This window comes from Hyperolius riggenbachi, chromosome 9 (genome assembly GCF_040937935.1).
Source record: "Hyperolius riggenbachi isolate aHypRig1 chromosome 9, aHypRig1.pri, whole genome shotgun sequence".
NCBI classification, from domain to species: domain Eukaryota; kingdom Metazoa; phylum Chordata; class Amphibia; order Anura; family Hyperoliidae; genus Hyperolius; species Hyperolius riggenbachi.
The window spans coordinates 51235767-51262845 of record NC_090654.1 but is presented as its reverse complement, the minus strand read 5'-3'; the positions used below and the strand labels follow the sequence as shown (position 1 = coordinate 51262845).

General features: G+C 45.4%; 1 protein-coding gene across 1 annotated transcript in view; it reads right to left on the bottom strand.

The window, feature by feature from the left end:
• Nucleotides 1–8427: 8427 nt before the first annotated feature.
• The window catches only part of RUVBL1 (RuvB like AAA ATPase 1), a 54238-nt gene continuing 35586 nt past the window's right edge, over nucleotides 8428–27079 (bottom strand). Inside the window, exons 7-11 of the mRNA XM_068252732.1 lie at nucleotides 25544–25607; nucleotides 23106–23304; nucleotides 19772–19874; nucleotides 12067–12158; nucleotides 8428–8856 (exon numbers count right to left, since the gene is read on the bottom strand). Of these exons, the coding sequence (XP_068108833.1) occupies nucleotides 8697–8856; nucleotides 12067–12158; nucleotides 19772–19874; nucleotides 23106–23304; nucleotides 25544–25607 (618 nt within the window). The 3' untranslated portion in view covers nucleotides 8428–8696. The remainder of the gene's footprint in view (nucleotides 8857–12066; nucleotides 12159–19771; nucleotides 19875–23105; nucleotides 23305–25543; nucleotides 25608–27079) is intronic.

Below are 27079 nucleotides of genomic sequence, written 5' to 3'. Positions count from 1 at the left end.
GAGCAGGACATGGTTATTTGTAGCACAGTGATATATGAAGTAGACTATATAGGTGGCAGCTGCAGTCAGGCCCAGATTTACCTCACAGGAGCCTATAGGCACAGCTGTCCCCACCGAACCACACGTGTGCTGGCTGGCCCAGCTGTCACTTCTCCCTTACTTCCCTTGTCCATCATACGTAGCTACAGGTGCCCCTTAGTATTAGGTAGCCAGACGTACCCTCAGAGGTGCCCCCAAGTAGGTAGCTAGAGGAACCTCAGTATTATGTAGCAAGAGGTGCACCTTACTGAAGGGATCTGGTCAGTGGAATGCCTTATTTACACACTCTCATCAGGATTCTGCATAGGGGAGGAGGGAGGTCCTTGGCTGAGGCGAGTGAGCTGTCATTCCATTATCAGCTGCCTCTAGGCACATGCCTACAGTGCCTTATGGTAAATCCAGCCCTGGCTGCAGCACATGCTCTGTCTGCAATACCTAGGAAAATTCTTTCCATGCGCGGTTCACAAAGATTTGCAGCCACATATGCGCAGAACGCTTCCAGCCATGGAAGCACAATCGAGGTGGCACGCGGATGGGACAGGGCATGTGCCATAGCTGCATAGCAGGCGGGTTGTAGCTTTTAATAGGGGCCCAATATAATTAATTTCCAGGTTCAGGTGTGCTTTAAAGGGACTTTGTAGTGAGAAAAATATAGTTTCCCAAAAATAAGACTTCACAATCAGGGATGAGAGAGCAGTTTTGCAAGAAGTGAAACTGTACCCGCTCAGGTAGGGGGGTGCCACAGAGGGGACTAGTTTACCTGTATGACTGCTTCCTGTCCATGCACTTCATTCTCTCGATACTTCCTCCTTCACAGTGGATGATCCAGCTGTGTAGTGTAGGAAGAGGGAGCGCAGCATGGAGCACCGGAGCAAGAGGCGGGGATACAGGTAGATGAATGAAGAGGAACAGAGGCAGCCACTACATCCAGGTCAACCTCCAGTGACTATACTGCTGCTCATGCAGTATGTGTGATATGCGGTTTATTTTCCTATTGTTTGTGCTGCACACAATATTCCTTTCAATAAATTATGACACCTGGAGTCTGGGTAAATTTGATTCATGATTATTGCATAGATAAAAATCAATCTGTCACACAATACAAAAATCAACCCCTTTCCCCAAGCTATTGCACCAATCCCTTTTCTATGTGGATTCCCCAGCAAGCATGAACGTTTGTGGCTCATGGATTAGCACTGTCCCTCAGCTGTAGCGTTCATTATGGGCCCTCTATGATTGATCAATCATGCACTTAATATTCATACTGCAGTATGCAAAATTCTTGTGTCTTTGGTTTTTAAGCATGCTTTTACTCACGCTGCCCGGGACTTAGCTTTCTTGTAATGCTGCCGGTTTCCACCACCGCTAGTGAAATGTTCTTGGCTCATGGCCCACCGCTAACTAATTCACCCCACTGGTGATATCACCCTTTCTTCGTTACTGCTCATCAATCAGGGATGAGAGAGCAGTTTTGCAAGAAGGGAAACTGTACCCGCTCGTGTTCAGGGAGGGGGGTGCAGCAGAGGGGACTAATTTACCTGTATGACTGCTTCCTGTCCATGCACTTCATTCTCTCGATACTTCCTCCTTTACAGTGGATGTTCCAGCTGTGTAGTGTAGCAAGAGAGAGCACAGCAGCAAGAGGCGGATACAGGTAGATGAATGAAGAGCAACAGAGGCAGCCACTACATCCAGGTCAACCTCCAGTGACTATACTGCTGCTCATGCAGTATGTGTGATATGCTGTTTATTAACATCTATCTTGGAAGTGCAATTTTAATTCTTGCTTGTTGATTAAAAAGTTGATGCACTATAGAGCGCGCAATTTCCACATTGTCTTCTAGACACTTTTGCCCACTTGGCACTTGGAGCAGCAACTTTGTGATCATTTAAAGGCACTTGCCCTTGGAGTATCTTATTGACTGAGTGCAGCTATCTTTTTGCATTCTTGTTATACTGTACATACACCACAGAGTACAGTACAGATTCCAGGCTGGCATAAGGGCCGCTTCAGCTTCAGTAACTTTTGGAAGTGCGTAGATGGCTGCAAACTGAATAGGAAAGTCAAAAATCTTACTTGGCCTCTCAGTGAAAGCAGCCCAGACTGGTCCATGACCCCATAATACAAAGAGTCCATAGACTCATGATCAGTGAAAGGATGAAGCTACATGGTCTATTTCACTTGATCACAAGAAATGCATTTGTATTTAGGAGCTTTTTCTATTACAGCAGAGTCCCAGTTATCTGGAACCCAACCAACCAGCACAAATCGCTGGCAGTACTCACATTGGTGAAGGCCATCGTCTTAGGCTGTTTGAGAGGTCTGCTAATCTTTAAGGGAGTCTGATGCAAAAATAAAAACAAAAGATACTAACCTAAGGAGAGGGAAGGCTCTGGGTCCTATAGAGCCTTTCCGTTTCTCTCCTCGTCCCGTTGTTCCTGTGCTGGCTCCCCGTTAGCAGTCTCCGACCAATCAGTTGGAGACTCTTCTCTTCCACTGTTGGTTTAGTTTCTCATGTCTTCAGGAGCACTCGGAAGATGGGCCACTCCATTCTGCGCACGCAAAATGCTTATTTTAGTCAGCCTGAGCCAGGCTGTACCTTTTTTGGTACATTATCAGGGAGAGGGAAGCTTATCTCCCCTCCCACATTCCTGCTCCTCGCTGATTGGCTGGGTGCAGTTCAGCGTGACAGGCTGAGGCTGAGAAGGGAAGTACACCTCACCCCTCTATGATCTATGCTGTGCTCACATGTGTTTACAAAGCAAGCTAGATATGACAGTGCAGTTTCTATGAGGGAAAAAAATAAGAGTAAGGAGGAAATTACATCAGGATTGGCTTCAGAGGCAGTGAAGATGGAAAATACCTGAAACTGTTCTCTCTTTATTTACTATATAAAATTCACTGAAATCAAAACATGGACAGTACAATACATATATTATGTAACAAGTATTTATCTACATGTTTTTTTTTTTTTTTCTTGGATAGTATAGCTGTCCCTGCTGCTTTTATGGAGGCGCACAGACAGCATCACACATGTGCAGCATTTCCTCAATCTCCAGATACTTCCCCACCGGAACCTCCATTCTTCACAGGAGACCCTTTTGTCCTCTAGCTTGGTCACCTCCTCTCACAACCAGGACTTCTCACAGGTTGTTCCTCTCCTTTGGAACTCTCTCCCACAGCCTGTTAATCATGCTCCGATCCTGGACACCTTCAAACGTACTCTGAAAACAAACCTATTCAGACAAGCCTATAATTTGCTACAGGTCACATTGGAAGCTCACTGCCCTGTCCCGTGTTTCCTTTCGTATTGTTTCCACCCCCTCACTCTCTAGATTATAAGCTCATGATGGCAGGGACCTCCTTCTAGTGTTTCTTATATTGCTGTAATTTACCATTTGATCATGTACCAAATACACATTAACTATGCATGTATCTGCACTTGTACTACTGATTGGCATGACTGTATAGTGTCTTGAACTTCTCATGTACATGTTCCCCCAATATTTGTTTTGTACTTTGTATAGTGCTACGGAAGATGTTGGCGCTATATAAATAAAAATAACAAAATAATAATGCAGCAACCCACAACCAAGCCTGGCCGGAGGTGTTCCTGCAGCACAACAGAGGGGTCTCCAAGGACAGACGGGCCTCAAAGGCTGGAGCACACTTGTACACTTGTCCCTTAGTAGTAAACGAGAGCGGTCTATAAAACGTTTTTCAGTCGGGGTCTCACCCTCCCATCGCTTTCCAGCCTTCATTTACCGTATGCAAACGCCCAGACCGCTCTCCCCACCACTTCCACCTTAACATAACATTTCTTTCCCTCTGGCTGAAATTGAAATTCCAGGATATATGTGTCTGCTGTAATTGTTGCTAGATTAGGTGTCAGCCAGATAAGATGTAACTAATATTTCCCTCTTCGGCTGGGCCCGGCTTCCAGCTCATAATGAATCGGGGCAGCTTCTTACCCGTCCCGGCAATTTGGTTGTAAAAACTTCACACCGGAGATGGATTTGATAATTGCAGCAGTTTGGGAGAGCGGGAAACGCAGTGATGCATCGCTTCCATGCCGCCCCTCATCTGTTGTATTCGTGCCGCTAGCAGGGACTGGTTGGTGGGGTTTATAAGGCGCAGCACCAGTCGTATTCAATTCTGGCTGCCGGCTTTGTCATCACTGCGGTTCTCGTGCATAAATTTGGCTTAGTTTAAATGCTTAAAGTGTACCCGAGCTGAAGCTCAGGTACAAAATTAGATACTTATCTAAAGAGAGGGAAGCCTCAGGATCCTATTGAGACTTACCTCTGTATTCTAATGTACCATGTTGCTGAGCATAACCCCACCCCTCCCCAAAAAAATAAAAAAAAGATAATGCATTGTCGCTAATCTCATCGGGGCCACGCAAGCCGGCCCACACGTGCAGTAAGCTGGAGCTGAGGGCTTAATGCTACTGTGCATGCGCGGCTGTGCTCTGTCTACTGCTTGGCCACGCTGCAAGAGAAGGCCCATGATCTGGAGGGGAGCTGGAGGGGGACATCTCAGTAGAGAGGGAAGACTCAATAGGATGCTGAGGCTTCCCTCTTTTAAAGGTATCCGTTTTTGATCCTGAGCTTTGGCTCGTAATCGCGTTAAAGAGGTACCATTATTTATTACTTTTTAGGCTCCACTAGTTAAAGTACCTGTGACTCCTTCCAGCCCTCATATAGTTCGGCAGCTCTTCGGTGCCAGTCCGTTCCCCTGCTGTCAGCCCAAGTAAAGCCCCCATCTGAGCTCGTTGGAGAATGCTGCGCATGTGCGCCCTGGCCTCACTACTCCTTGGTCTCACTCCTGGCCTGCGCAGTTACAAGCCTTTACTACCTGCGCAAGCACAGAATGCTCCTGGCCACAGGAGCACCATTGAGGAAGCGTGTGGCAGATGCTGCACAGTAGTCAGCAACCACTGGGGCTGACAGCGGGAGGATGGAGGGGTTCGGAGGAACACAGTGGGAGCTGATGGACTATAGGGGGCAGGAAGAAGCCCCAGGTAAGTATATAAATACTCTTGCTCCCCTCGTGATAGGTTTTCTTTAAAGAATTCCACCCCAAACCATTCAGTACCATGTAAGGGCAAGTAAAGGTATGTGTCATATACACACTGTATTACCAAAAGTATGGGTCGCTCTCAGAACCCCTGAATTCCAGCGTGGTACTCATGACAGGTTGCCACCTGTTCAAGTCCAATTCTGAAATTAAAAGCCACTAAATATTTCAGCTGTTAGTAGTACAATGACACATTGCACAGCAGTCACCCGCTTGCTGCAGTCGTTAGCTACAGACCTCCAAACTTTATATGGTCTTCAGATTAGCACAAGAACGCCCAGAGAGCTTCATGGTATGGGCTTCCATGGCCAAACGGCTGCACCCTACAACACCAAGTACAATGCAAAGCGAAAAGAGAACTCAAGGCAACCTCTGGTAAAGAGTTACTGAAGAAGAGGAAAGCCTATGGATACTGTACAGCACAGGTGCCAAACACAAGCCCCGCGGGCCAAATGCAGCCCTCTTTGCCATTTTATGTGGCCCTCAAGAGCGTAAAATGTCCATCATTGTAAGCAGCAAAAGAAACCCTTCCCCATCCTGAGGAGCACATCGGTGATGGTGTTTCTAATTGAAACATTGTCAGTTTGAGCTAGGGTGCAGCAAACACCTGTGGGACCCCCTAATGAATTTAGCTTGGGGTCCCCTCCTGGGATACAATCCCCCTTGTGAGGCGGGTAAAACACACACACCCCTCCCCACATTGCATAGTACAGCGTAGCAGTGTAATTTTTACTCCAGCAAGGAGTCAGGTCACCTCTGTTCTTCCCAGCAGCTGCACGCTCTGCGCTTCCATACCTCCAGCTTCCGATCACATGACATGCATTCAGAGGTATGAAGCATGTGGCAGTCAGGGGAGTCCTGAAACAGGTGCACTTTACACTGCTTCAATGTGCTACTGTCCAGAACAGGAAGGAGCAGGCCCCCTCGCGGTCGATATAGTTAAGTCACTTTATTTGGCCGGCGACTTAGACTATGTTTTAGATTTTGGCCCCTTACATGATTGAGTTCGACACCCTTGCTGTGAAGGCTTCCGTGTCCTCCTCGTAGGGACCCTCCAGAAGATCTGGGCTGTGCTCCTCTACATGTATGCCCAGCTCTGGTTTATTGTGCTGGTGCGGCCGTACTCACATGGGTACAGCAGCCCGGAGCTCATTCCTGAAGAGCGGTATGGCCCCGATCTTCAGACAGACCATTGACTGATCTCCAGAACAGTAGATGCTTTTTCTGGTGTGATGAATCTCAGCCACTGCAGGCTGCCGGTACTAGATGTTAGTGGGTGGAGTCTAGCTGTTGGTAATCTCTGTACTTTACTGGGCGATAGGCTAGTCACTACGCTGTCGATGGGGGGTAAAGACAGCCCTGCCAATGTAGAATAGATCCAACCAGGCACTGGATTGTAAATGTATTCCAAACAGGTACAGGGGCCTCAGACATGTGCAACTTGGGGAATGAGACATTAATTCTAGCTCGCCTGCAAATGTAATGCAAATTGTATTCAGTCTGATACTGGGCCCATGAGAAAGCACGTCTGATTGTGCCAAGCACCACTTTGGCCTCAATTCACCTGTGGTTACCGACCGATTTATCTCATGGGAGGTAATATACCTCCTGTGATATCTCCAAATAGCAATTCTCCAGTATAGGGTGAAATATAGACAGAGAGAAATCCATGTGATAAATGTGCGATAAATAGGCGATAGTTAGTCGTTATTTTTTCTCAAAATCACAATTAACCAGGGAAAAAAAGGGGGTGTTACCATTCGTTAGGTTTTCATCTATTTATCCCCTGAATGTATCTGGCGATATGTTGTTTTTCTCACAGCTGCTGCAGCTCACTCTGCAGCTAGTTTACTAGCAGCACACAGTAACACAGGGGTCTCAAACTCAATTTACCTGGGGGCCGCAGGAGGCAAAGTCAGGATGAGGCTGGGCCGCATAAGGGATTTCACAAAAAAAGTCAATCAGCAGCTCCCGCCAACAACCCCCACCCCCCGTCCCTTGCATTGATTTTTATTTCAAAATCAAATTCACACTGAAGCGAACTATTTTACCTTATAGATTGCTTCAGTGCTCCCATTACAAGTAATCCGAAGTGTCCCCGCCGCAAAACAAGGGCTGCAGAGCCCCCAAATCGCCTGGGAGGCAATCCGCCGGCATTTCCTGGAAGGGGCAGAGCTTTCAGCTTCAGCTCTGCCCCTCCTGACGTCAATTGCGGTGCATCGCCGCCTCTCTCCGCCCCTTTCTGTGAAAGAGGAGTGAGAGGGGCGGGCAGAGGCGGCGATGCGCGACGTCAGGAGGGGCAGAGCTGAAGCTGAAAGCTCTGTCCCTTCTAGGAAATGCCGGCGGATTGCCCCCCGGGCGATTTGGGGGCTCTGCAGCCCTCGTTTAGCAGCGGGGATGCGGCGGATTACTTGGGAGCACTGAAGCGAACTATAAGAAAGCTTTTGCCGGCGCGGGCCACAAAATATTGTATCGAGGGCCGTAAATGGCCGGCAGGCCGCCAGTTTGAGACCCTTGCAGTAACAGCTTATACTGTACATATTTCAGGCACCAGAGAGCAGCACGCTCTGCAGCTAGTTTACTAGCAGCACACAGTAACATGTTATACTGTACATATTTCAGGCACCAGAGAGCAGCCCATTTACACTATTTAGCATATTAAGCAATATTAAGCATTTACAACGTTAAGTGGATGGGTGAAACAAAGGAGGAATCTGGATACATTTTTCATCGGGAGGGAGTGTGAAAATGTATCCAAATATCTCCTCCGTTTCACCCATCCACTTAATATTGTAAATTATTAATATTGCTTAATATGCAGAATGGAGTGAGGGATTTGTAATGGAAGGAGAGGGTCAAAAAAACAGGGAGGAAAACCCTCCGCAGTCACGTGCTGGTAATAACCTCCTTCTCCTACCCACAATCCTTTACTTCCAGCATCCAGAGAGGCAAAGTATCGCATGCAAATCACTAACACCGCATAACTATCGACCGTTTACCGCATGGTTTTCGCATCCATATCGCTCCATTATCGCCTGCTAGTGAACCTCTCTATCCTCTCACAGTGTTGAATTGCAAACAGTGTTAAAATACCGCATGAGATAAAATACCGACCTTTTATCTCTTACTAACTCTTCTCTGGTGAATTGAGGCCATTGCGTTCAATTTGCATTAAATTTACATGCTAGCTGGAATTTCCTAGCATTCCATTGCCAATCTCTACTTCTCAATAGTATAGTTTTAGCAGGCTCCATTTTCAGAAACACACTATAGGTTAAGCCTTTACAGTATATACACAACCATGCAAATCTGTTTCTTATGTTTTATTTAAAAAAAAAACAAAAACAAAAAAAACATATTACAGAAAAAAAAAGCACATTAAATCATTAAATATTTTCTAAACAGTTCATACGTCATTTCCGGTGAAAAAATACTATACTTTCCATGGGAAAACGTTCCCACTTCCCACATGTTAACGTCATGGCAGATTGTTCATAGCAGTATCTCTTCAGGGTAATCACCGATGATGGCATAATGAGGATGATGGATGCGGCCAAGAAACATACCCCAGCTGTGGTCACTTCATATACTTTTCTTGCTGCTCCGCCAGGATTTTGGCTGAAGCCTTGGCGTCGTAAAAGAGGTCGTTGATTTCTTCCACGTGCTCCTTCTCGATGCTGTCTTTGCCGTTGATTTTGGCAAGGAGGTTAGCCGGGGTCAGGAGCTGCACAGAGTATCTACAGACAAAAAACAAACATGTACATATTAGATTGTGAGCCCCTCTGAGGGACGGTTAAGTGACAAGTCTATATACGCTGTACAGCGCTGGAGAAGAGGTTGGCGCTGTATAAATACTAAAGAATAATAATAATAAAATACTGTTTTTGCTCATTAATTTAGGCCTGGAACCCATTAGCAGCGCTTTCTAAGCGCCAGTGATTTGAAAAGCTCTTGCTAATGCGATGCTATGGGGAATTTTTTAACAATTGCATCCCTTAAAGGGAAGGTTCAGGGAGGGGAGTGAAAAAATAAAAATCAATTTCCACTTACCTGGGGCTTCCTCCAGCCCGTGTCAGGCAGGAGGTGCCTTCGCCGCCGCTCCGCAGGCTCCCGGTGGCCGACCCGACCTGGCTGTCTGCCAGGTCAGGCTCTTCTGCGCTCCAAGGCCCGGCACTTCTGCGTCCCACGCAGCCGCGCTGACGTCATCGGACGTCTGCCGGGTTCTACTGCGCAGGCGCAGAATTACTGCGCCTGCGCAGTACAGCCCGGCGGACGTCCGATGACGTCAGCGCGGCTGCGTGGGACGCAGAAGTGCCGAGCCTTGGAGCGCAGAAGAGCCCGACCTGGCAGCCGGCCTGGCCAGGTCGGGTCGGCCACCAGGAGCCTGCGGAGCGGCGGCGAGGGCACCTCCTGCCTGCCACGGGCTGGAGGAAGCCCCAGGTAAGTGGAAATTGATTTTTATTTTTTCACTCCCCTCCCTGAACCTTCCCTTTAAGTGGGATCACACCCATAGCATTACATTAGCAAGAGATTTTTAAATCATAAGCACTCAGAAAAGCTCTGCTAGTGGGTTCCAGGCCATACGGGCTGGTTCACACGGGCGCCTGGCAACGGCTAGTTTATGTTAAATGCTTTTTTGCTACCAAGCAGAAAATCATTCAGCATTGTTTCATCATGTCGGATTTTGAGCTCCTAGGGGGACATAGAACTGCGCGAACACAGCCCACACTAGCCGCTATTCTTTTATTATCATAGATAATGTAAACATTAGAAAACAATGTCCACATGCACACAGGATGCCGCTGATGCGCCGCTACAACTGTGTAATTCAGATTTGTATATTATGTCATCTATGGCAGCTTTCAAAAAATAATAATAATAATAATAGGCTTTTCAATTTTATATTTAAAAAGTGAACCAGAGAAGAAGCACCCTCATGTATTTTACCATATATATCAGTGGGAACATTAGAGAAAACACCTACCCTGCTCTCGGTTTCATTCTTCACTGCTCAGCCTGCTTCTTATCAGCCCTGATAAAATCCCGACTGAGCATTCAGTCTGTCTTTGCTAGAATGACTCAGCTATAATGATACCTGAGCAAAGCCAGACTGAATGCTCAGTCAGGGATTTTAATCAGGGCTGATAACAAGCAGGCTGAGCAGTGAAGAATGAAAGAGCATGGTAGGTGTTTTCTCTAATGTTCCCACTGATATATATGGTAAATACATGAGGGTGCTTCGTCTCTGGTTCACGTTAAAGGACTCCCGAGGTGACAAAGTAAATCTTTACTTACCTGAGGCTTCTTCCAGCCCCTAGAAGTCTTCTGGGTCCTTCGCCGCAGCTCTAGTGCTCCACGGTGTCCCACTGTCTGCCCACAAAGCTCGCCAACCCATTGGCGGGTCATCACTTCTGCGCACCGTTGTCACCAGGCGCATACTGCACACGTACGTGCCTGATGATGCAGGCGAGTTCACACGTGGCCACATGCGCAGAAGTGATGACCTGCCGATGGGTCAGTGATGCTTACAGGCAGCAAGCGGGACACCGGGGAGCAGCTGTGGCGAGGGACCCAGAAGACTTCTAAGGGCTGGAAGAAGCCCCATGTATGTAAATATTGCTCCACTTTGTCACCTCGGAAGTACTTTAACCCTTTCTGGATCCGCATGCTCTGGCCCACTAAAAGGACTAGAGACCCCAACCCCCTTATTTTAGCGCTTTGATCACTGTGATTGGCTCACAGTCAGGAGCCAATTAAATTAAGACAGCAGAGTGCAAGAGAGCGACGAGAGCACACAGCGGCAAGAGATTTCAATCAGCACGTTTGGAACAGGTTACATAGCATGGAGAAGTGGGGTCTTTATAAGCATTAGTTCATATAATTCAATTAGTCCCTTTTAAGCCTGGTACACACATCCAATTTTGATTAGCCAATGACTGGGAAATTTTAGCACCTCCCTGTATTATGAGGGTCAATAGATTTTCAATAGTATAAACACATTGTGTAAGTAAGCTCTCATATTACATGAAGGAGTAAGATTGGCCAATCAAAGTTGAATGTGTGTACCAGGCTTTGGAGATGGCCATTTTTATAAAAAGGCAATAAGAGTAATTATGGTGGAAATTGTCTGGGTTGCTTGATCACAGATCTGACTCACAAGTGCAACGACCTGAAGTTTGAAAAAATGAGACTTTTCTTTCTTTTCAGTGAGGGAAGTAGATCCGAGATCAAATGTGGGGTCATCACTAATGGCCTCCTCGCATATATTTAATAGTCAATTTTCTCCCCAAAATGTTCTTTTATCTTCTCACTCTATAACCGTTGAATGTAATTAGCCCCTCCCTCTCATCTATCTACTGTTGCGGCTCTCCTGGTTCCTAGATCACAAGTGCTCCTAGGAGCTCCTCCCCCATAATAGTTTTTGCAATTTGTGTTTTTCAGCATGCATTTGAATTTTTTTAGGTTGTGTTTGCTACACTGCCTTTGCATGTTTAAGGTTGCCTTTGCATTTTTAAGATGGTGGTAAGCTGGATTTGATACAGAAACTTACTTATGTTTTTATTCAACAGTGGGTGTGGTATAGCTGGGTAGAACTGTTGTACTTTGGCTTTATTGCACTACAAACATAAATGCAGTTTGTTTTTAGCTTGTCCAGCTATTACTTTTATATTCTTCTTGTAGTAAATTGGAGTTCCCCCTTACGTTGGAAGCAGAAGAGAGTGAATAGCATGTGATAAAGGAGAGCTTGTCCGCTGTTTCATGAAGGGAAAGGATGGCGCCCCGGTGTGCTATCGCCAGATGAGGGGGATAACACACCTGTGCTGCTCCGATCACTGACAGCTGACATCTGTCTACCTGAGCTGTGAGGGCCAGGCCAGACGTTTCTCAGCTGCCTTGTCCTCTCTGCTGGGAGAAGAATGACCCTGTGGGGCCAGACCATCACTTACCTCAGCGTGGTCTTGGTGCCAGTCTCTCCCAGGTGATTTAAGGCCTCTTCGCTGATGTTAATGCCCTCCGTCTGAGCCCGGATCTTTATAATCTGGATAGAGGAAAGAGGAGGAGGTGGAATGAGGGAGCAGCTTTACTTCACGGGAGGTATAATGATCTCTATCCTCACATGTGATCCCTAGATAGACAATGCCAGAGGTGAGAGCGGAGAGTTGTCAATTAGCAAAGTGTAAACGCTGATAAAATGGTGACTAATGGCAGGAAAGATCCTCTGCAGGGTTCACTGAGAAATGAGCTTCTGGGTGTTCTGACCATCATTACACCTAAATTACACCATTTTTAAAAAAGGTTTCACTTCTCAATGGTGGAGACACAGTAGGTGTTAAAGCGGATCCGAGATGAAAAACTAACTACAACAAGTAACTTGTCTATATATATCTTATCTAAAGTTTATTCCTGTGAGACTACAGGTGCGTACACACGCACTAGTATAGAGAACGACGGGTCCGTCAGACCCTCCCGCTGGGTGGGCATTCTCCCGACAGTAGTGCGTGTGTACAGTCTGTCTGCAGACTGATAAGTCTGTCTGTCTGACAGACTGTACACACGCACTACTGTCGGGAGAATGCCCGCCCAGCGGGAGGGTCTGACGGACCCGTCGTTCTCTATAGTAGTGCGTGCATACGCACCTAATGAGGGCAGCCATGTTCTTTGTGTCTCATTGTCACAGGCTAAGCGCTGGAGATGCTATCAGTTTTCTTGTGTGTAAATTCAGCACCCTCTCCTCCTACCGCCTCCCCTCTGCCTTTGAAATCAATGGCTTGTAACCTCCTCACCTTCCCCCTGCCCAGACTGAGCTCCCATAAGCCCTTGCTATTGTCTGATAATGCCTTGGCACTCTGGCTGTGGGCGAGGCTTGTTTAGTTTAATTCCCTATAAAGTATTAAAACAAAAAAAAGTCTTTGGCTTGAGGAATGCCCTATAAACTATAGGAAAGGGACACAATTATGCAATGAGTAAAAGTTTATCTCGGATCCACTTTAAGAGGAACCGGAAGTGAGAATAATATGGAGGCTGCCATATTTATTCAATTTTAAAGTGGACCTGAACTCTTGTACAGGACAAAAGGAAAACAGAGAGAAATGTTCCCTGAATGTATTTAGATAGTTTAGCATGTCTAATTCCCCTTCATCTGTGACTAATCACCAGTGTAATTTGATCTCTTAGCTGCTTCAACTGGCTGCCTCGGCAGAGCAGATAATTTGTAAACACAGGATGTTAACCCTTTGTCTGCTTCCATGAAAGCAGGAAGTAGACACATTGAAGATTTATTGCAGGATTTGTATCAGCTGTACCAAAGAAAGGTTTTTCTTTTAAGGTTATGATGATGTTGCATATCTTTTAGAGCAGAGAGGGAGTTCTGGGTTCAGGTCCACTTTAAATAATACCAGTTGCCTGGCTGTCCTGCTGATCCTCTGCCTCCAATACTTGTAGAGAGAGACCCTGAACAAGCATGCAGATCAGAGGTTTTAGAGAAAAATTTGTCAAGATCAGCTGCATGCTTGTTACAGGTGTGTGATCCAGACACTACTGCAGCCAAAGAGATCAGCAGGGCTTCCAGGCAACGGGTGTTGTTTAAGGGAAGAGTCACACTTGAGCCCACTGAAAACTGAAGTTTTTTTCCCGCAGGCAAATCTGAATTCAGCTGAGAGCAGCTTACTGTCGGCGATGGGGGATCGCATGCAGGGAAAAGCAGTAGCAATTATTGTCGCTGTGGAAAACCGCACATTGCTCCCCCTACACTGCGATTGTGCATTGGGAAGCATTATGTGCGCTTTCCGCTTGCTTAATGTAAATAAATATGGCAGCCTCCATATCCCTCTCATTTCAGGTTCCCCTTAAAGCAAACTGGCTGAACACCTTTGTTTTTCTTTTTTTTCATGGCCTGATAATCAGAGTCAAGTGCAGCAGTGCTAACCTCTTCACCCAGACTGCTAGGCATGGTGGTGCTTAACAATGAAGGCCACACAACCAATCCATTAGTGTTCTGTAATCCGTGGCACATAATTTCCCATAAGACTTTGCAAAATGTTGAGGGGCCAGAATAAAACACACTGACCTGCCTCCAGTGCAGGGAAGATTGTCCACTAGGGTTGCAGTAGGAATGTGCCTACAGGTGGCGCTATTGTACTCTCTGGCCTACACAACCACTATAGCAACATTTAGCTGCCACCCACTCACCATCTTTTATTAATTAGTATTTATATATAGCGCTGACATGTTCTGCGGTGCTTTTAACAGGGTATATAGTCTTTTCAATAAATGTCCCTCAGAGGGGCTCAAAAATCTAATTCTTACCATAGTTATACATTCATTATAGTCTCTAGGGCCAATTTTAGTGGGATGCCAATTAACTTATCTGTATGTTTTTGAGATGTGGGAGGAAACTCAGGCAGACAAGGCAAATGTGCTGTCCACTATGCCACCATGCTGACCATCTATATACTGCATCCTTGACGAGCATGATTTTGACTCCTGAAGAGGTTATTGCGATCACATGCGGAGGAGGAAGTGCATGATGTGCAGGATATTGGAAGTAACTGGACATGTACAGTGACTAAGCATGCCATGTGTTGCTGGATGAGTTTTTGTAACCTAGTGGAAATTGGTCAGTAGTGTGTGGGCAGGCCTTAGATGCCTCTAATCAATGTCGATCAGAGAGGGATTTGTCTAATGGTTGATCTGGTGGCATATCGAATAACAGAGCCACCTAAATCTGGCCATACATTGGTTAATTTTTTTACTTTGATTATTAAAATCCATTAATGAATCGAATGGATCAAAAATCGAGTTGTCATTTTGATGTGGAATAGATTCTTATCGACCGATAATTGATCAAATTCTTTAATTGAATCAATCAAGTATGTCGGGTTATTTCAATCGATGGAACAAGAATCGAGAGCTTTTCATTATGTATTCGATCAACCTTTACTCAATCTGATTCATCAGTATACTTATTTTGCAATCTAAAATAGCTTCCAATCGATTAAAGGTGGAAAAAGGGAACAAAAAGCAACCCTAGTGGCAAAAAAAAAATAAAAAAAATAAACAATATTCAATCAATTCATTTATTTTGAATTGATCCTAAGAATAGATAGGTCAATTGATTGTCCTATAATCGACCAGTGTTACATGTGGCTATACAAACATCGTTTTTCTCTTTCGATTCCTCTAATCGAATTGGCTCAGAATAGTTTATTTTAAATGTTCGATACAATTGAGATTGACTAAAAATAGATCAAAGAAAATCGATCAGACAGGATGAAAAATCTAGGCCGATTGGAGGCGGGACAGGAGCTGCAGACAATCAACGAGCCATAGCGTGCATTGCATCGAACAGGACAGCGCTACACGAAACGATCAACTATTAATAGATTCACTGCAGGAAGCTATTAAAAATTGATGAGCTGTGTGTTGTAGGAATCAATTCCTTTCTGAAAGGAATCAATCGTTTTGGAACATTTAGTGGAAATCTGTAAGTTTATGGCCAGCTTTAGTCATGTAAACTGTTCTAGACGATATTTAAAGGAAGTTGAACTTACCTGGGGCCTCTAATGGTCCCCTGCAGACGTTCTGTGCCTGCGCAGCCACTCACCAATGCTCCGGACCCGCCTCCGGTTCACTTCTGGAATTTCCGACTTTAAAGTCGGAAAACCACTGTGCTGGAGTGTTCACGCCCTCTCTCCCGCAGAAGTCGCTGGGAGTGTATTGCGCAGGCTCAGTACGGTCTGCGTCGTACACACCTGGTGACGTCAGCGGGAGTGTGGACACAGCCACGCAGGCGCAGTGGTTTTCCGACTTTAAAATCGGAAATTCCAGAAGTGAACTGGAGGTGGGGCCCGAAGCATCAGTGAGTGGCTGTGCGAACACAGGAGGTCTGCGAGGGACCATTAGAAGCCCCGGGTAAGTTCAACTCTTTTTTCCCCCTACAGTATTCCTTTAATGTGTTTAAAGATCTAGTTATGATAGGCAGGTTCTCTCATGGATCGATTATCATTAGAAAGCGGTCTGTTGGATATCCATACACCACAGGCCGACCACGCACCACATGCTATTCGAGCGGCGTGTATAGCGCAAATGGAGGAGCAGGATTCTGAAGACGGATGGGCACCGCGCAGTGGGCAACAAGGGACAGAATGTATAAACGCACACACAGGGGGGCGCATTTATACAATAGCGGGAACAGCGCCAGAGGTTTCAGCGTGTTCCTCGCTCATCCCGATACCGCTTGCAGTTACCGATGTGCACCCGACCGACCACGATGGCCTGACGTCTTGCAGTATGTCCAACTGATAAATACAACCAATTGCGGCCCAAAATTGGTCGCATTGTCGATCATGCATGTTCTTGGTGGCACAGATTTTCATCCGATTCAATAAGAATTATTGAATCGGATGGTCGATCGGCCGCCAAGTCGAGTAGTGTATGGCCACATTTACACATCAAGTCCCCCACTAATGAACTAATGTGACCAGATGCTTATCTATGCTAATGAAGGCACAGATTACTCAGCCTAGCAGGAAAGTGGGTGGGGCCAGACTGCTCTTTACAGCTTATGGCTCTCCGAAGAAGAATAGGATTGCGATGCTGCTTCTGCTGTATTGGATTTCATTGATCATTACAAAAATGCTGACCTGGAGAGATTAAACAGACTTAATGACTCTGATAAGGATGAAACATTTACACGCGGATATTATTACCATCAAGCCATCCTCTCAGCTTTAAACTAGCTAGTCTCTCGAGTATTTTACCCTTTGTGCTAACACCCAATAACAGGCTGCTGGCCCTGTGAACATCTGCATGAGGTGCTGTATGTGAGGCAGCCGCCGGCTCTCATGGCTGAATGATAAGGGGCAGCCTGGATAATAGTGTTGTGTGTTGTGCTGCTGAGATAGCAGGTCTCATATAATACAGGTATTTTTCACTTTGGCAGCTCTGTAAACAAGATAGCGGGAGGCGGCGGCTTGGATGAAACCTGGGAATGTGCGGGAAGCGGACGGGCGCGAGCTGTCCTGAAACTTCACTGACAGCCGTTCAGGGGAGAGATAATGAGCCGCGGCCCGCTTTATTCACTGGGAGCATCTCTGCATGAAGAAAGCCTGCACATTCGTATTGGCAGTTGAGACAGTTCCTTAAAGAGAAACTCCGACCAAGAATTGAATGTTATCCCAATCAGTAGCTGATACCTAATTTTACATGAGAAATCTATTCCTTTTCACAAACAGACCATCAGGGGGCGCTGTATGACTGATATTGTGGTGAAACCCCGCCCACAAGAAGCTCTGAGTACCGAGGTACTTCTGGCAGTTTCCTGTCTGTGAACCCTGTTGCATTGTGGGAAATAGCTGTTTACAGCTGTTTCCAACTGCCAAAACAGCAAGCAGCAGCTACATCACTTGCCAGCAGTAAAAATGTCACCATGTTATGTCAGAATATAAATCAGGGATTTAAAATATTTTACAATGGGCAAACACTGACTAATCATTTATACATCATTATTGTAAAAATGAAGCACTTTTTTTATTACATTATTTTCACTGGAGTTCCTCTTTAAATGCAACCGAGCACCACAGCAAACATTATAAAAAAACTCCCCATAAGGGAGGTTCTTAACGGAGTGTGCCATAGGTAAGGGGGGGGAGCATTATTACTTACCTACGGGGTGCTGCTCCTCTGGTCCCCCGTTTGGGATGCGCCATCTTCACAGACTTTCTGCAGGGACCACAGTTTGTATGTTCCTAGCAACATTGTACTCTGTACTCGCAGTCACGGACTACATCTCCCAAGCATGCATTGCGATGCACGCTAACACTGCCAGGAACATACAAACTGCGGTTGCTGTGGCGAGTCTGAGGAGAAGATGGCGCAACCAAACTAGAGGAGCAGCATCCCATAGGTAAGTAATAATGCTTCCTCCCCACCTTCTGAGAGTGCCAGTTAGGAACCTCTCTTATGGAGAAGTTCATTTAAAAAAATGTTTGCAGTGGTGCTCGGTTCTCTTTAGTCCCACTTTACAAAATTATTTTCTTAAATTTGTTTTTATGCAGACTGTTGCTCCTTATGTAAGCGGATGTCAAATTGCTAAAAGGACCTAGTCTGGAGCCCAGACCCTGGCCACTTCCTGTACAGACTGTCACCGCTATAGAATGCTATTGTGGCCAGAGGTTCCTAACTGGCACTCTCAGAAGGTGGGGGGGGGGAAGCCTCAGAGAGATTTAGACTACCTTCCCACTTGCAGTCAGAGGCAGTCCAGAAGCTGCACCCACAGAACCTGAAAACTGACAATGTTTAGCTGCAGATGCCTCGATACACACAAGTCTACATAGATAACAAGGCACGGTTTGCCTTCATGGGGCTGTGGCAACATCTGGGCCATAATGTGAGCCTGAAATGCTGAATAAAAATCTGCACAGCTAGCACTGAATCGTTCAGCACTGCCCTGCAAGTCTCATCATGAAAGGTTCCGGTTTTAGGCAGCGTAGTGGTGTCCACCCACGTACGCTAAGTCAAGACCAAGCAGGGCCGGACTTGTACCCTTTACCGCCCAAGGCCGCTGTCAGCAGCAATCCCCCCCTCCAGTATAGGTAACCAGATGACCCTTCCCTCTCCCTCCAGTATAGGTAGCCCATTGACCTTTCCATCCAGTATAAGTGCGAGATTACATTCCCCTCTCCTCCAGTTTAGCCTGATGATCCCCCCTTCCCTTCTGTATAGGTATCCTGATAACCCATTCCTTCTAGTATAAGACACCAGATGACACTCCCTCCTTTCTATATAGATAGCCTCATGACCCCCCCCCCCCCTCCCCCCGTTCAGTATAGGTAGCCAGGTGACCCTTTCCCCCCAGTATAACCTGCTGCCCACCCGCCCTTGATCTTGTGGTGCCCTAGGCCATGGCCTATGTGGCCTTTGCTTAAAACCAGCCCTGAGACCATGGGACTATAATCTAGTTCTGGCAGGTCTCAGTTCCACAGAATAATGTTAGGTGCTGTATGCAAGATGAGAGTATGGGAGCAAGGACCACCATAGAGCGGGACATCACAGTCCAACCAAGGAAGATAGCAATGCACCTGGCAGGGGAGGAGACCACACACTACTAGGCAGGTAAACTAAAGAGACATTTGGGGTCATATTAAAGGGAACCTGACGCAAGAGGGATAGGGCGACATTTATTTCCTTTTAAAGTGAACCTTAACTATGGATATTAAACAAAAAACTATTCAACTTACCTGGGGCTTCAATCTGCCCCCTGCAGATGTCCTGTACCATCACAGAATGATTCTACCGTCCCCCGCAAAGGCTAAGTTTCATTGTTGGCAACTGCCCACTGTGCCTGTGCGGCCCTGGCCACGCACATCCTCGCTCACGTGGACACGCATGGCCAGGGTCGCGCCTGGCTGTTCTGCTGATCCTTTGCCTCTAATACTTTTAGCCAGACCCTGAACAAGCATGCAGCAGATCAGGTGTTTCTGACTGAAAGCTGACTGGATTAGCTGCATGCTTGTTTCATGTGTGGGATTCAGACACTACTGCAGCTAAAGATATCAGCAGGGCTGCCAGGCAACTGATATTGTTTCAAAGGAAATATAGGCAGCATCCATATCCCTCTTCAGGTTTTTTTTAAAGCAACAGAGCTGCTCGCACCTGCTTCATTTCCTGAGGGGTGTAAAGCATGGTCCGGATAATCATCACCCTGTCCAGCAGATCCAGAGGAATCCCGTGAGGGGAAGCAACGTCTTCTGTGCCTCTGAAAATACACAACACAGCAAAGATCTTTATAAATACGCTACAAATCAACTTTGCATGATCATTTTTTACCAATATCCAGAGGTGTCATCTATCATGGCTGCTCTTGGCGAACTACTATTCTCCCTGCATGATATTATCATAATGGAGAAACTCAACTCAGTGTTCACTTCTACAGCAGAAAAATATGGGAGGCGCAGAGCTATCCAATTCCATGCACATGCTAACACAAGTAAAAGAAACAAGCCTGCCATTGCTAACTATGGGCTTGATTCACTAAGCTAAAACCACTTTGTCCACAGGTCAGTAGATATACGTCCTCTGGGACTTCATCTAAGCCACAGGTCAGTAGATCTACTGACTTGTATAGAAGCAGTGCTGTGCAGGATTGGGCTTGCTCCTGTGCACATTTCTGGCACTATCTGATGCAGGACTAATTGGTGAAGGGGAATATATGTTTCCTGAGCTAAAGAGATTGACTTTTACTATTAAAAATACTTCTATTTTCTCATTTCATAGTGAAAAACACTCTGTAGCATTATTTCAGAATTAAATATCTTCACCATAAATTGTGACCGGAACATAATCTAAGTTTTGTGATAAGCAGTAAGAATAGCCAAACAAAATGTGTGTTTTTTTAATTACAGTAGCACTTTTTATTTTGAAACTGGAATTGGTAAAACTGAGAAATACATGTTTTTCCTATTTTTTTTTCTTTCTTTCCCATTAAAATTCATAGAAAACAAAATTGTTTGAGGGGAAAAAAATGGCATACAATGTAAACCTAGTTTGTCTTGAAAAAAAACAATATATATTTCATTTCTGTGTCATAAGTAGGGACAAAGTTATTTCTGATTAAATAAGGACATAGCTAAACTGCCAAAACTGCTCTGGTCAAAAAGTGGGAAAAAAGGTCTGGATGCGAAGTGGTTAAGCAGCGAGAGTTAAAAAATCCCCAGCAAATGGTACGAACAGGAGTGCGCTCCCTGTAAACTACCGACCGCTCCTATAGGCCCTCCCTCAGACCCATCGGGTCCTGTGGAGTTCAAGGATGCGATCCCCGCACTATGATTGGCCCAATAGGCTTCCTGTCACATGACACTGTACTAAGGCCTGCGTTGCTGCTTATGTACTAAACCTGATTCTCACTCCGTTTCATACAATTAGTCACAGAGAGTATGCGGACCTCTGCCTAAACTATCTGTGCTAGTTACAGGTGTGTGACAACCTCCTGGGCGTTCTGATTAATTCTAGGTTTAGGGTCTAAAAGCGGTGCAATTTTTCCCCAGCTTTTAGATCCTAAAATCAAAACTGATTACCAGTAGAATGCCAGAGACCCCCTCCCCACCACCCATCTGCTCAGGCAGTCTCTGCACGTTATCTCCCCGGGACACCATAATTTACTAGACATAAGACAAGAACTTTGTCCACGGACTGCATCCAGCAAGCATTGCGGCACGTGGCAGACACTGCCAGGAACATCAAAATTCGGCAGACGCAGCTTACCCTAACATCCGCCCCTCCCAAAAACACACGCTATTATGAACCTTTCTTTATGGGGAGGTTCATTTAGAAAAAATAAAAATATAGTAATATTACTGGTGCCCAGTTCCCTTTAAGAGGGTCAAATTTAGGGGTTGGCCTATACATGAGGACGACTTACACTTGAGGATCTATGGTAAGAGTATTTCAGCCAGAAATGGAAATCGTAACGCATGCTCAGTTCACCAGAGCTGCAGGTACCATCCCATCGCTGGGGGAGTGGCTTGAGAAGCAGCAGGACTCTGGCGGTAAATAAAGCAACTGGCAAGCAAATCCATGTCTGAAGGCAACTTGCCTGATGGGTGCAGAAAACGCCTCAACAGTCATCAGAAATGATCTACTGGGCATGTGCGGACCACACTCACGTATGCCCAGTACGAAGGAGCTCATAATTAGACGGGAGCACGGCCATGAGAGCCTATTCGATAATCTCTTGTCAACTATGCTTAATGGGGACCAGTGCTGGAACGGTGGGCACCAGGAAGATCCATTAAAGTGAACCAGAGACAAAGCACCCTTCATGTATTTCACCATATATATCAATAGGAACATTAGAGAAAACACCTACCCAGCTCTCCGTTTCATCCTTCACTGCTCAGCCTGCTTGTTTACAGCCCTGATAAAATCCCCGACTGAGCATTCAGTCTGGCTTTGCTCAGGAATCATTATAGCCGAGTCTGTCTTCTCTGATGTCTTTTCAAGCCCAAGCCTGCCCCCTTCTGGCTCTGCTATAATGACTCTGCTAAAATGATTCCTGAGCAAAGCCAGACTGAATGCTCAGTCGGGGATTTTATCAGGGCTGATAACAAGCAGGCTGAGCAGTGAAAGATGAAGCAGAGAGCAGGGTAGGTGTTTTCTCTAATGTTCCCACTGATGTATATGGTAAAATACATGAGGGTGCTTCGTCTCTGGTTCACTTTAAGCCTCTGGATTATCCAGAGGTTACCCTCTACTGAGGCACCTATTTTTAACCTTTTTTTCACTTCAGTAAAAGCAAATCGAAAAGGTCTGCCCCATTGACCTTCAAGATCGCTATGCCACTCCAAGCCTGTCACAATCTGACCAAATCTGGATCAATTGGCCTTATAAAACATCTAAAGACTTCCTAGTTTTAAGACATTGGCCTCGATTCATAAAAGTGCTGTCGGTAAGGTAAAGTCGAGCGGGGAAACACCGCTGCCGGTATTTCTGCCTTCAGGGTGGTAATTCATAAAAATGTTGCTAGTTGTGACAGGCGTGCGGAGATATTCCGCTGTAGGCAGGCGTAAGGCTGTCGGGAGACATGCGGAAACAGGAGAAGCAGGCGGAGTCCCTCCGTGCGGTGTTCTCTCTGCAGCTGCTTGGGAGGTCTGTCCCATTCACTGCACTGTATTCCGCACGCTTCTCGCCACATCAGAGGTAGCGGTAATATCCGTCCGCATACCGCTACCTCTACCTCTAATCTTTATGAATTGACTACTTGTTACTTTTGCTATGATAATCACCGCGCAAGGCGGTGAATTATCACTCTGCTCGCGAATGTCGGCTTTTCATGCGGAATACAGCCTTTATGAATACAGATTTTGCTGTGTGGTCGGTAAAGTGAGCCGTTTTCAGCATTTCCGAATGCGGGAATGCTTTATGAATCGAGGCCATTATCCTTCTTTGCCATAAAAGACTAGTTCTTCCTTAGTAAGCAGTTTCTTGGTACCTGATAATACAGTTGCCTCGGTTGGTGGCGAAGATAACGATAGGAGCCAAAGAGGACTCTAGAGCTCGGTGGAGGTAGGTGAAGCATTCGATGTCCAGCATGTGCACCTCATCGATAAAGAGCACCCCGGGTACCAGTTCTGCGATGCCCTGATCTATGTACTTGTTCACCACTTTATTGATTTCTCCTCTGAGCTTATCTGGGGAGGAGAGAGAGACATAGCATCGTACCGTCAACAACAGATTACCCGATAGGCCAGTATCGTGGAAGGCAAGAGAACCTCAGACCAACTTACAGCTTCACTCTAGATCATCACTAAAGTGGAAGGAAGGGTTAGTAGCCCTAGTTCAGTATCCCATTTTAAATTCTGTATGATAATACATTTATATTAATTAGCAATGCACAAATCTTTGCACTGTACTTTTTAAAGTAATATATTGGCATACATGGCTGGTTGGCCCTTTAAAGAGACTCCGTAACAAAAATTGCATCCTGTTTTTTATCATCCTACAAGTTCCAAAAGCTATTTTAATCTGTTCTGGCTTACTGCAGCACTTTCTGCTATCACAGTCTCTGTAATAAATCAACTTATCTCTCTCTTGTCAGACTTGTCAGGCCTGTGTCTGGAAGGCTGCCAAGTTCTTCAGTGTTGTGGTTCTGTGATGAATCTCCCCCATCCAGGCCCCTCTCTGCACACTGCCTGTGTATTATTTAGATTAGAGCAGCTTCTCTCTTCTCTCTTATCTTTTACAAGCTGGATAAATCCTCCTCTGAGCTGGCTGGGCTTTCACATACAGAGGAATTGCATACAGGCAGAGCTGTCTGCACTCTGCAGGAAGAAACAGCCTGACACTTCAGTGCATGAGAACAGGGGGAAAGAAACACACAAATGATCTCTTGAGATTCAAAAGGAAGGCTGTATACAGCCTGCTTGTGTATGGATGTATTTTCTATGTGTGGACATACTGTACATCAATCTACTTCCTGTTTTGGTGGCCATTTTGTTTGTTTATAAACAAACTTTTTAAAACTGTTTTTAACCACTTTTAATGCGGCGAGGCGCAGCAAAATTGTGACAGAGGGTAATAGGAGATGTCCCCTAACGCACTGGTATGTTTACTTTTGTGCGATTTTAACAATACAGATTCTCTAATCTGGGCACCGTATAGACTAATGTTAACTGCAGCTATAGCAGCGCCCAGTGCATAATTTAGGCATTGGTGCTCAGCTGCATGCAAGCGGCCATTGGCTGTGTAGCAGAGAGGGGCGCTCTGCTATACTATAGACAAGTACCAAAGGGTTAATTTGGGCGCTAGCGATCGGGTGCGGTGGGCATAGGGGAAATGGGTGCTCAGCTACACTACAGCCGAGCACCAAGGGGTTAATTTGGTCCCCGACACTAGTCTACGGCGGGCATAATAGAGATGGGCGCTTAGTATAGCCAAGCACCAGAAATATCGGGGATACATTGAAGGGGCAAATAAGGGCAAGTTACTGGGTGCCACTTTGGGCATAAGTTAGGGTAGTGTTAGGAGTAGGGAGCGCGAGGGTAGTGGTAGGTGTAGGTCGGGGAAAGTTAGTCTGAGAATTAAGTTAGGCGATTGTAGAATATCGGTCATTTACCGACATTCTTCTATTAGTAATACCAGGCGTCCAAATTCTCGGGCACCATTTTTACATGTACGTGGTTGACCCCTACCTTGGTCATCTAATTCTTTCCAGGAGAGTGGGAGTTCCTTTCCCATCACAGAGCAGATCAACTGACCCCACCCACCTCTTTCCTGTCCTAAGAGATTAACTTTGTGGTCAGCACTGCAGCTTCAGATCTTTCCTGCTCGGTATGTAATAAAGGATTTACCCTTCTCACACCCTCCCCAGTGTCCGTAAAAGCCAACTACACATACCTTTCATCACCCTGGCCTTCCTGCAATAACAAGTCACGTGTCACAGATCTATTTAACTCTTTTATAAAGACACTGGAAAGAGTGTGGGGAGGGTTAAATGCTTTATTAAAAAGGACCAGTGAGCCAAGACACAACTTAACTGTAGTGCTCCAGTACTGGCCACAAAGACTCATACTCTCAGAAGTGGTTGGGTCAGGTGATCTGTGCATGCAGGAAGATACTAGCTACTGTAATATCCCAGCTTCTTCCTGACTCTTCACTAAAAACGGAGACCTCCATATACCTTTCCAGGGTAGGTTTTCTTTTTTTCCCTACAGGTGAAAAAAATGTGTTTACCATCTGATGTTCCCCCAAAAATTACAAATGCCCCCCCTTTTTTTTTTTTTAAAGAAAAGTCGCCAGGGACACCCTCCACATTCCTGAAAGTTTGGGTTCCTCAAAAGACACCTTTGTTAATTTTAACTGGGAAAGAAAGAGGTCTTCAAGAACAAATTACAGCCTGGCCCCTTGTGAAGTCACATTTTTCAGGATTACCTGTGATCTCCGTTTTCTTTGGCTTCATCAACTGACCCATCATAGAAAGGATGTCTTGACCTCCCTGCAAGCAAGAAATCCCATTGTTAAGTCCCTGTAAAGTCTCCTTGATTTTTACTACTACATTTAACCACTTCAGGACCACAGTCTTTCTACCCCTTAAGGACCAGGCACTTTTTTTCCATTCAGACCACTGCAGCTTTCACGGTTTATTGCTCGGTCATACAACCTACCACCTAAATGAATTTTACCTCCTTTTCTTGTCACTAATAAAGCTTTCTTTTGATGCTATTTGATTGCTCCTGCGATTTTTACTTTTTATTATATATTCATCAAAAAAGACATGAATTTTGGCAAAAAAATGATTTTTTTAACTTTCTGTGCTGACATTTTTCAAATAAAGTAAAATTTCTGTATACATGCAGCGCGAAAAATGTGGACAAACATGTTTTTGATAAAAAAAAAAAAACCCATTCAGTGTATATTTATTGGTTTGGGTAAAAGTTATAGCGTTTACAAACTATGGTGCCAAAAGTGAATTTTCCCATTTTCAAGCATCTCTGACTTTTCTGCGCACCTGTCAGGTTTCATGAGGGGCTAAAATTCCAGGATAGTACAAATACCCCCCAAATGACCCCATTTTGGAAAGAAGACATCCCAAAGTATTCAGTGAGAGGCATGGTGAGTTCATAGAAGATTTTATTTTTTGTCACAAGTTAGCGGAAAATGACACTTTCTGACAAAAAAAAAAAAAAAAAAAAAGTTTCCATTTCTTCTAACTTGCAACAAAAAAAAATGAAATCTGCCACGGACTCACTATGCTCCTCTCTGAATACCTTGAAGTGTCTACTTTCCAAAATGGGGTCATTTGTGGGGTGTGTTCACTGTCCTGGCATTTTGGGGGGTGCCTAATTGTAAGCACCCCTGTAAAGCCTAAAGATGCTCATTGGACTTTTGGCCCCTTAGCGCAGTTAGGCTGCAAAAAAGTGCCACACATGTGGTATTGCCGTACTCAGGAGAAGTAGTATAATGTGTTTTGGGGTGTATTTTTACACATACCCATGCTGGGTGGGAGAAATATCTCCATAAATGACAATTGTTTTATTTTTTTTTTACACACAATTGTCTATTTATAGAGATATTTCTGCCACTCAGCATGGGTATGTGGAAAAATACACCCCAAAACACATTATACCACTTCTCCTGAGTACGGCGATACCACATGTGTGGCACTTTTTTGCACCCTAACTGCGCTAAGGGGCCCAAAGTTCAATGAGTACCTTTAGGATTTCACAGGTCATTTTGAGAAATTTCGTTTCAAGACTACTCCTCACTGTTTAGGGCCCCTAAAATGCCAGGACAGTATAGGAACCCCACAAATGACCCCATTTTAGAAAGAAGACACCCCAAGGTATTCCGTTAGGAGGATGGTGAGTTCATAGAAGATTTTATTTTTTTGTCACAAGTTAGCGGAAATTGATTTTAATTGTTTTTTTTCACAAAGTGTCATTTTCCGCTAACTTGTGACAAAAAAAT